The 8,208-nt window shown below is 52.0% G+C and overlaps 4 protein-coding genes across 8 annotated transcripts; 3 read left to right on the forward strand and 1 right to left on the reverse strand.

Annotated features, from left to right (window-relative positions):
- Positions 1-1,142: 1,142 nt before the first annotated feature.
- TERG_02672 (ATP-dependent RNA helicase has1) lies at positions 1,143-3,078 on the forward strand (the record flags this gene model as incomplete). Its single annotated transcript, XM_003237916.1, has 5 exons — positions 1,143-1,617; positions 1,698-1,956; positions 2,010-2,517; positions 2,575-2,790; positions 2,839-3,078. 5 exons carry the CDS (start codon positions 1,143-1,145, stop codon positions 3,076-3,078), a joined length of 1,698 nt encoding a protein of 565 aa, XP_003237964.1.
- A 197-nt stretch (positions 3,079-3,275) lies between these two features.
- On the forward strand, positions 3,276-4,327 carry TERG_02673 (uncharacterized protein; the record flags this gene model as incomplete). Its single annotated transcript, XM_003237917.1, has 2 exons — positions 3,276-3,321; positions 3,369-4,327. The coding sequence occupies 2 exons, from the start codon at positions 3,276-3,278 to the stop codon at positions 4,325-4,327; spliced, it is 1,005 nt and encodes a 334-aa protein (XP_003237965.1).
- Positions 4,328-4,535: 208 nt separating this feature from the next.
- On the reverse strand, positions 4,536-5,452 carry TERG_02674 (uncharacterized protein; the record flags this gene model as incomplete). The annotated part of the gene is made up of 1 exon (XM_003237918.2): positions 4,536-5,452. The coding sequence occupies exon 1, from the start codon at positions 5,253-5,255 to the stop codon at positions 4,536-4,538; it is 720 nt and encodes a 239-aa protein (XP_003237966.2). The 5' UTR covers positions 5,256-5,452.
- Positions 5,453-6,031: 579 nt separating this feature from the next.
- TERG_02675 (uncharacterized protein) lies at positions 6,032-8,196 on the forward strand. 5 transcript variants are annotated; one of them, XM_003237919.2, is made up of 6 exons: positions 6,032-6,463; positions 6,509-6,585; positions 6,652-6,691; positions 6,738-6,807; positions 6,853-6,912; positions 6,960-8,196. In XM_003237919.2, exons 1-6 carry the CDS (start codon positions 6,291-6,293, stop codon positions 7,962-7,964), a joined length of 1,425 nt encoding a protein of 474 aa, XP_003237967.1. In that variant the 5' UTR covers positions 6,032-6,290; the 3' UTR covers positions 7,965-8,196. The 5 variants fall into 5 exon arrangements, with proteins under 5 accessions (XP_003237967.1, XP_047605713.1, XP_047605712.1 ...); XM_047749448.1 differs by having other exon boundaries at positions 6,032-6,585; XM_047749447.1 differs by having other exon boundaries at positions 6,032-6,691.
- Positions 8,197-8,208: the final 12 nt, after the last annotated feature.

The following is an 8,208-nucleotide window of genomic DNA, read 5'->3' on the forward strand; positions in this document are numbered from 1 at the left end:
TTGACCTGCTAGTTTCACGGATGAGCGGATCTCGCTCGTGGACTGGTTCGGGGAAAAGGGAGCGCTAAACGTAGCGAACTGATGCAGCGCTTGAGCGGGTCAGACCTTGGCAGGGACACTCAACGGGTCGAATCAGCACGTCCATCTCATCGACATCATGGCGTAAGTATGGGGTCTTCTGGTCTCAGATGCGGGTTTTCCCCCTGACGAAACAAGCTCCCAGAGTTATCTCGCGAAGGATGAGGGGAGCACTCCATAGCTCAAGCAGGTGATAGAGCGCAGGTTTGTTTGCCATGGCTCGGCAAAAGGATAAATCCGTGCTGCTGCTCAGAGTTCAATCGTATAAGGTAGGACAAATAGCCTCGTCTATAGTAGGACTATAGTGCGAAAGATCAGATAAGGGACTGCATGGTTTCCCGGCCGACACACTGCGCCCCTCCGAAGCAATCATCCTCTCCTTGTGTTCGGAGCTTGGATCAAGAGATAATAACTGAAGGGATATAAGCGCCGGGAGACGATCACCAGCCGGGCGTGATGAGAGCGATCGCGGCTGCAAAGTCAGTCTATCGAGCTCCGTGACCGCCCGAAGCGCAGAAGCCTGTGAAAACGAGAAGCCACCAGCCGATCGGACGACGATCGCCAGGCAGTGCAGTGGACTAACTATCAAAACAGCGGAGAGCCAGCAGCCTCCGGGCGTTTTGACGTTCACGAGGCGGAAAAGTCTTTTTTTTCTCTCGATATCAAAAAAATGTTGGAGCTAAAAAGAGTTTTCACGGCCCCGCTGATCGTCAGGGATAATTTCCAAAATGGGATAACTGCCGGAAAAGTTTCCGGAGAATCGGGTCAAAGGGCCGAGCACGTGTTTCCTTATTCCTGGGTGATTAGTAAGACGAAGCTGAGTCAGTACTTATCTAATACTAATTCACGTGACTAGAGCCTTCGGATGGAATATTATTTGACCGACTTACGTAATAATATTAGGTTTCTGAACATTTAAAGTTTATCAGATAAAAAAAAAAAATAGCAAAATCTAAAAAAAAAAAAAAGACGACCTTGAGGAGGAGCTTTGAAGGTCGACGGCTGAAAGTGATCGGAATATATAAGAGGGAAAGAAGAAGAAGAAGCAGAGGAAAAGAGGAAGAATGGAGACGGCACAGGACCATGCGAAGAAGCGGAAGCGAAAGCACAAAAGCTCTGAAGGGAAGAGCGCAAAGCCGCACCAGCAAGAGCCAGAGGCGGTAGAAGCAGAAACACAAACGCCTACCAAGAAGCAGAAAGTCGACCAGCACGACGACGATAGCGAACATGCTGAGATTGAGAATGGCGTTGGGACCGGAAAGGATGTACCCGCCCTGCCATCCGCGGATACAATGGCTCTGCCTACACAGGAGGCCGTGTCGAATAAATTCAGCGACCTTTCGCTTTCAGAACCGACGGTCAAGGCGATTTCCGGCATGGGCTTTACGACCATGACTGAGATACAGCAGCGAGGTATCCCGCCTTCGTTGGCGGGCAGGGATATACTGGGTGCAGCGAAGACGGGGTCAGGAAAGACGTTGGCGTTTTTGATACCTGCCGTGGAGATATTGCGGTCGTTGAAATTCAAGCCTAGAAATGGTGAGATCATGCGTCTTTCGCTTTTGGCTCGTAGAATATACGGTGATTGGTGCGTGTTTGGCTAACGGAACGGTGTGTAGGGACTGGCGCGCTTATTATTACGCCGACGCGAGAGCTGGCGCTACAGATCTTTGGCGTTGCGAGGGAGCTGATGGAGCACCATTCGCAGACGTATGGGGTGGTGATTGGTGGTGCGAACAGGCGTGCTGAGGCGGAGAAGCTGAATAAGGGGGTTAATGTGCTGATTGGGACACCCGGGCGGCTGCTGGACCATCTGCGGTCGACGGAGGGGTTTGTCTTTAAGAACCTGAAGACTCTTGTCATTGACGAGGCGGACAGGTAGGCACAAGACAAATTCAAAGTGTGTTTTGAGTGATGCTAATATGTTATAGAATTCTGGAGGTCGGATTCGAAGACGAGCTACGACAAATCATATCCATCCTGCCCAAGGAGGACAGACAGACGATGCTGTTCTCCGCAACGCAGACGACCAAAGTGGAGGATCTCGCACGCATATCCCTGAAGCCCGGCCCGCTGTACATCAACGTCGACCACAAGAAGGAGCACAGCACGGTGGACGGGGTCGAGCAAGGCTTTATAATCTGCGAAGCGCACAAGCGGTTCCTGCTACTGTTCTCGTTTCTGAAGAAAAACGCCAAGAAGAAGATCATCGTCTTCTTTTCCAGCTGCAACTCAGTCAAGTACTACTCTGAGCTGCTGAATTACATCGATTTGCCGGTGCTCAGTCTGCACGGCAAGCTGAAGCAGCAGAAGCGAACGAACACGTTCTTTGAGTTCTGCAACTCGGCGCAGGGCACGCTTATTTGTACCGACGTTGCTGCGAGAGGCCTGGATATCCCGGCAGTCGACTACATTGTGCAACTTGACCCGCCAGACGACGTAAGTAGTTACTTTACTTTTTGCGTCTTTATATGTATGTATATACTAACGGGTTAGCCGCGAGACTATATCCACAGAGTCGGCCGAACGGCCCGAGGCAAGGGCAAGGTCGGACGAAGCTTGATGTTCCTGCAGCCGTCGGAGGTAGGCTTCATCAACCATCTGAGAGAGGCGCGGGTGCCTGTGGTGGAGTTTGAGTTTCCTACCAAGCACATTATCAACATCCAGTCGCAGCTGGAGAAGCTGATCAGCCAGAACTACTACCTCAACCAGGTAAGCCTCTTAACTCTGTTTATATATAGGGTGATGCTAATTGTGTAGTCTGCGAAAGAAGGGTACCGGTCGTATCTGCATGCGTATGCATCGCACTCCCTGCGGTCTGTGTTTGACGTGAACAAGCTGGACCTGGTCAAGGTGGCCAAGAGCTATGGCTTTACCACGCCGCCGCGGGTGGACATTACGCTGGGAGCGAGCATGAGCCGGGACAAGAAGGTGCAGGCACGACGGACGTATGGCAGCCAGCCGAAGGGCGCGAGATTCAAGCGAAAGCACGACGATTAATCACTTCTTCTACTACTTTATAGATGTGTTGATGTTGATGTTCAGCGTTGATAAAAATAAACTTTAGTTGTCTTAGTCAGCTCTCACGTGCCATCCTAATAGAGTAAAGCGTCAAAGCATCAAAAATCGAGATATTTTTTGATAGACGAGAAGAGAAGACAGAGAAGAAAACAGCCATTGAGCCACGACGAAGCACGATGGTGGCCGTCAGCACAGCCCTTGCCTCGCGGCAGCTCTTCTCGAGTGAGTCTTAGTCTTATTGTATTGAGGGGAAAGTACTAACTGGCCAGACATGTCCCGTCGGAGCATGAGCTCAACAGCCCATCTGCACTTCCTCCGCGAGTCTCTAATGAGCAGCAACACCAACAGCAATAACAACAACACCGATAAACCCGAACGCTTCTCCTCAGCAGATCTATCATCAGCCAGAATCTCTCACCGTCCTCCAGCCGTGAAAAAGGGCTCTCTTGGCTCCGGCTCTATCTTTTCCGACGGCGAGGTATCGACATCCGGCCCAGCGCCTAAACGGCCCCCGAAGAAAGAAGGAGATACTACTGAAGACGTGGAGCACTCTACTGCCCTTGTCGACCGCAACCGAGACACGATATCTCGCACTCTGATACCCCATCCCGAGCGACGAGCCCGATGGGAGCGCAAGATGGTCATCCGCGCCGTCAAGAACCGCGGCCAACTTACGCGTGAAGAGGCGATTCAGCAGAGCGAGCGAGAGCTACAGAGTCGATCGCACTGGTTCAAGACGTCGGTGAAGAAGCTGGGTCCTCTTGCAAGACAGGTGGCGGGCAAGAAGGTCGAGGACGCGATAATGCAGATGAGGTATAGTAAGAAGAAGGCGGCGAAGGACGTGTTGGCGTTTCTTGAGCAGGCGAGGAATGAAGCTATTGTCAGTCGAGGGATGGGGATGAAGTCGGCGGAAGACAGTCAAGAGGTGGAGATCAAGTTGAAGGATGGAAAGAGGTATACTGTCAGGAACGAGAGGGAGATATATGTAGACCAGGCGTGGGTGAACCGGGGCCCGTATGGAGTGGACTTTGACCACCGGGCGAGGGGACAGATCAATAGGCTGCGTCCGCCGTATACTGCGTTGGCGGTGGTGTTGAAGGAGGAGAAGACGCGGGTGAGGGAGTGGCGGGACCGGACGGAGAAGGCACTGAGGGAGAGGAGGGAGAAGCTGTGGGTGCAGATGCCTGACCGGAGAGTCACGGGGCAGAGCCAGTATTATTCCTGGTGATCTACTTGGTATTATATTACTTGTAGGATATGTATATTAGAATGCAGTTATCATTCAGTGGAGACAAAGACAAACAGATAAGTGACAAACAGAAGTATCAAGGTATCCACGCAGTAGAAGAAGTAGAAGAAGTATCAGCCACACTGTAAAAAGAAGAAGAAGTAGAAGAAGTATCAGCCACACTGTAAAGAGAAGAAAAAGAAGAAGATTAACTGTCTTTGGCTCGAGATGGTCTTTTTGATGGCCGCCGGAGATTCGGGAGTATCTCGATGTCTGGGAAGAAGGGCTCCTGGTTGTTCTGGACTAAGGAGAGGAAGTGAGTGCGGAGGTCGTTGATGAGCTGTCTGATCTCGTCAAAGGACTTGTTGGGCCCCACGCAGTCGTGCAGCCAGTCCGGGACCGGCCGGGGGATGTTCTTTGGTGATTTCTTAGAAGAAGTCGAAGGAGAAGTAGTAGTAGTATCAGTAGGAGTAGTCGGGGGGAGCCTCTCTCTGCGTCTGAGGGTGAGGTCAAAGGACTCGACGCCGCCCCAGGCCTGCATGTTGGCGATGGTGTCGAGGGCGAGGCGGCACTGGGTGAAGGGCCACTCGTCGTTGCGGTACCGGGCCCGCTGGTAGTGCTTGCGGCAGTAGTAGATCCAGACGGCGTCGGGGACGTTGACGGTGCACTTCTTGTTCCTCCCGAAGATGTGGGAGATGACCTTGCGGTAGTGGGAGGAGCCTGTCGAGCAGGACTCGTCGAACTGGCACTGTCTGTCCATTAGATGAAGAAGTAGTGGTAGAAGTAGAAGTAGTGGTAGAAGTGGATGTAGTGGCAGAGCAGTGAGTCGAGATGAAGACGGAGACAGACGAAGAAGAAGAGAAGAAGATGAAGAGAGAAGGGTATTTATGTGTTGAGGGAGGCCAGAAGTGAAGACAGCAATCATCATGCAAGCAAGCAGCAGCAACACAGCCAGAGAAGTGAGTGGAAGCCGGCAGGAGATTCACTTGAGACGACGGACTCGGCAAGTTCCATCAGAAGAGACTGACCTGGAACTGTCTTGAATCTGTGTCTTGTGTCTTCTGTCAGTCCTGCCAGTCTTCCAGCATCCAGCATCAACTGACCTTTATAGTGACAGACCGAGGGTCAACCATCATATCCCGCCCTGCCGTCGACTCTGTATCTGCCACCCGAAGGATGCTATCCTCACCACCACCGCTGGGGCTCAGCCTGGTGGTGAGGATAGTTGGAGGAGAAGAGAAGAAGAGAAGAAGAGAAGAGAAGAAGAAGAAGAAGAGAAGGAAGCAGTTTTATAGACTGTCTGCTGGCTGTCTTGTCGTCGACGAGGGAGTCACAGACAGACAGGCAAAAGTCGTTCTTCTCTTCTTCTCCTCTCTTCTTCTTAGGCAGACAGTCTACTCTTCTCTTCTCTTCTCTATTATTATCTTCTTCCCCTCTGGGTATCTCCAGGACTGACATTTTAGTCTCCATCTTATCTCCATCTTATCTCCAGGTATTCTCTGATGTCTTTGGCTTAACATCTCAGCATCTTAACATCTATAGTTATCTTCTTCTTCTTCTTCTTCTTCTTCTCTTTTTCTTCTTCTTCTGCTTAAGTAAGTCAACCTCGTGCACTTCTGATTGGGCAGGAAGAGCCTTACTAGGAGATCAACAGTAAAGAGTAAGAGTAAGACTAAGAGAGAGACTAAGGAGAGTCTTCTGTCTTCTTCTCTTCTTCTCTTCTTCTCTTCTTTGGCTGGACTTAGTAGATGCCTTATCGATAGCTAGTTAGAAGACAGAAGACATAAAAGACAGACAAGAGAGAGATCTCCATCTCCATCTTCATCTTCATCTCTTTTGTCTATTCTTACTAGTCACTGCTTCTGCTAGATGGAGGTCGACGTCACCGCCTCTTCCCAGTCGGCCTCTTAGACTTCTCTTTTATTCCTACTTCTTCTTCTTCTCTGTCTCTGCAGACTCGAAGATGCCCAAGGACGACTCCCTGGTCGGTGATGCTGGCGATGCTGGCGATGCTGCTGGCGATGCTGGCGATGCTGCTGGCGATGCTGGCGATGCTGCTGGCGATGCTGGTTCAACGACCGACCTGCCAGTCGACGACTCCTCCAAGCTGCGCGCCTTTCTCTCCATCCTCCGCAAGTAGGTCTACTCTAAGATAAAGAGAGAGAGATACTGACTGTGCAGCTTCATCGGGGTCTCGGACATCGCTTCGGTGCGCTTCTCCCTGCCGGCACAGCTGCTCGAGCCCATCCCCAACCTCGGTCAGTCTCTAGTCTCTTCTTCTACTTATACTACTTCCTTCTACCTAGATATACTTACTCTAGCAGAGTACTGGAACTACCTCGACAGGCCAGAGAGCTTTGCCAGGTGAGATCTCTTCTCTCTACTCTGATCTGCCAGCTAAGTGAAGTAGCATAGGAAAGTCGGACGACGAGCTGGGGCGCATGCTCGAGGTCCTGCGCTTCTGGTTCACCAAGGACCTGGTAGGCTTGTCTCCTCTACTTATCAGGACCATGCTGATTGAGAAGAAATACGTCAAAGGGAAGCCCTGCAAGCCTTACAACTCGGTCTTGGGCGAGTTCTTCAGGGTAGGCCACCTGCCGCTATCTCATCATGCTTCAACTGACTAGATCAGTGCAACTGGGAGGTCAAAGACACCGAAGCCGCAGTCTCGCTGCCCGCAGCCAAGTCGGCCTCCAGGGAGTCCATCGCCCCGTCCATCGCGTCCACTGCTGCCTCAACTTCTTCAGCCGAAACAGTCAAGATATCCTACATCACGGAGCAGACGTCCCACCACCCCCCCGTCTCCGCTTTCTGGGTCGACTGTCCCCAGCGTGGCATCACCGCCCGCGGCTTCGACCAGATCAGCGCCAAGTTCACGGGCACCTCAGTCCGCATCACCCCGGGCCAGCATAACCTCGGCATCTTCATCACCCTCGCCCGCCGCGACAACGAAGAGTACCGTCTCACCCACCCAGACGCCCATCTCGGCGGTCTCCTGCGCGGTGCTCTTTCGGTCTCCGTCGCGGATACTTGCTACGTCACCTGTCCGCGCACCAAGATAAAGGCTATCCTGCAGTACCTCGAGGACGGCTGGCTCGGTAAAGCCCAGCATCGCGTCGTCGGAGCCGTCTTCAGATACGATCCTGACAACGACTGCGTGGCTCGTATCAAGGATATCCCTGCTCCACATCTACTGGCTGAGATTTCAGGATCATGGCATGAACGGATATATTTTAACTTGCCTTCTAATCCGAAGGATAAACAGCTGCTCATCGACGTCACGCCGCTCTTCCCCGCGGCCAAAATCACACCGCCGCCAGAGAAGCAGTTGGCGTATGAGTCCCGGCGGCTCTGGGCTGATATCACTGCCGCCATTCACGCGAAACAGTACTCCCTTGCAACCAGGCTGAAACACGAGCTCGAAGAGTCCCAGCGCTCCAAGGCCGCCTTGCGCAGGGAGAATAAGCACGAGTGGACGCCGAGGTTTTTCGCTGTTGCTGACCAGCATATCCAGCCTGGCAGACCGCATCTTACAGATGATGGTCGGAAGGCTCTGGATAATCTGCATCGTGATGTGTTTGACCTCGATGAGAAGCTGACTTCTTCGGGCGAGTTTGATTACTCTACTTCTTCTTAACTTCGACTTCGACTTATCCTTTTTAATCCGGGCTCGGGCGCAGGTTCGCTTCACTTATCTGCCTACTACTTGCTATCTTGCTATCTATATAGTTGTCGTGTTGTCGGTGCATTGTTCAGGTTGCATTACAGTTCCAGCTATAAAAGTTCGTTCATTTAAGTTATAGTTCTCGTTGATGCGGCTGAAGAGCCGCCTGGCCCGGCCCGTCCATCAAAAAAAACCTTCATCCTCCAGACTCTCCCTA

Source organism: Trichophyton rubrum (genome assembly GCF_000151425.1).
Source record: "Trichophyton rubrum CBS 118892 genomic scaffold supercont2.2, whole genome shotgun sequence".
Lineage (NCBI taxonomy): Eukaryota > Fungi > Ascomycota > Eurotiomycetes > Onygenales > Arthrodermataceae > Trichophyton > Trichophyton rubrum.

Coding starts and splice junctions, on each gene's coding strand:
- TERG_02675 (XM_003237919.2), top strand. CDS start 6,291: ATGCCCAAGGACGACTCCCTGGTCGGTGATGCTGGCGATGCTGGCGAT. Junction 6,464..6,508: donor TTTCTCTCCATCCTCCGCAA/GTAGGTCTACTC, acceptor CTGACTGTGCAG/CTTCATCGGGGTCTCGGACA. Junction 6,586..6,651: donor CGAGCCCATCCCCAACCTCG/GTCAGTCTCTAG, acceptor TTACTCTAGCAG/AGTACTGGAACTACCTCGAC.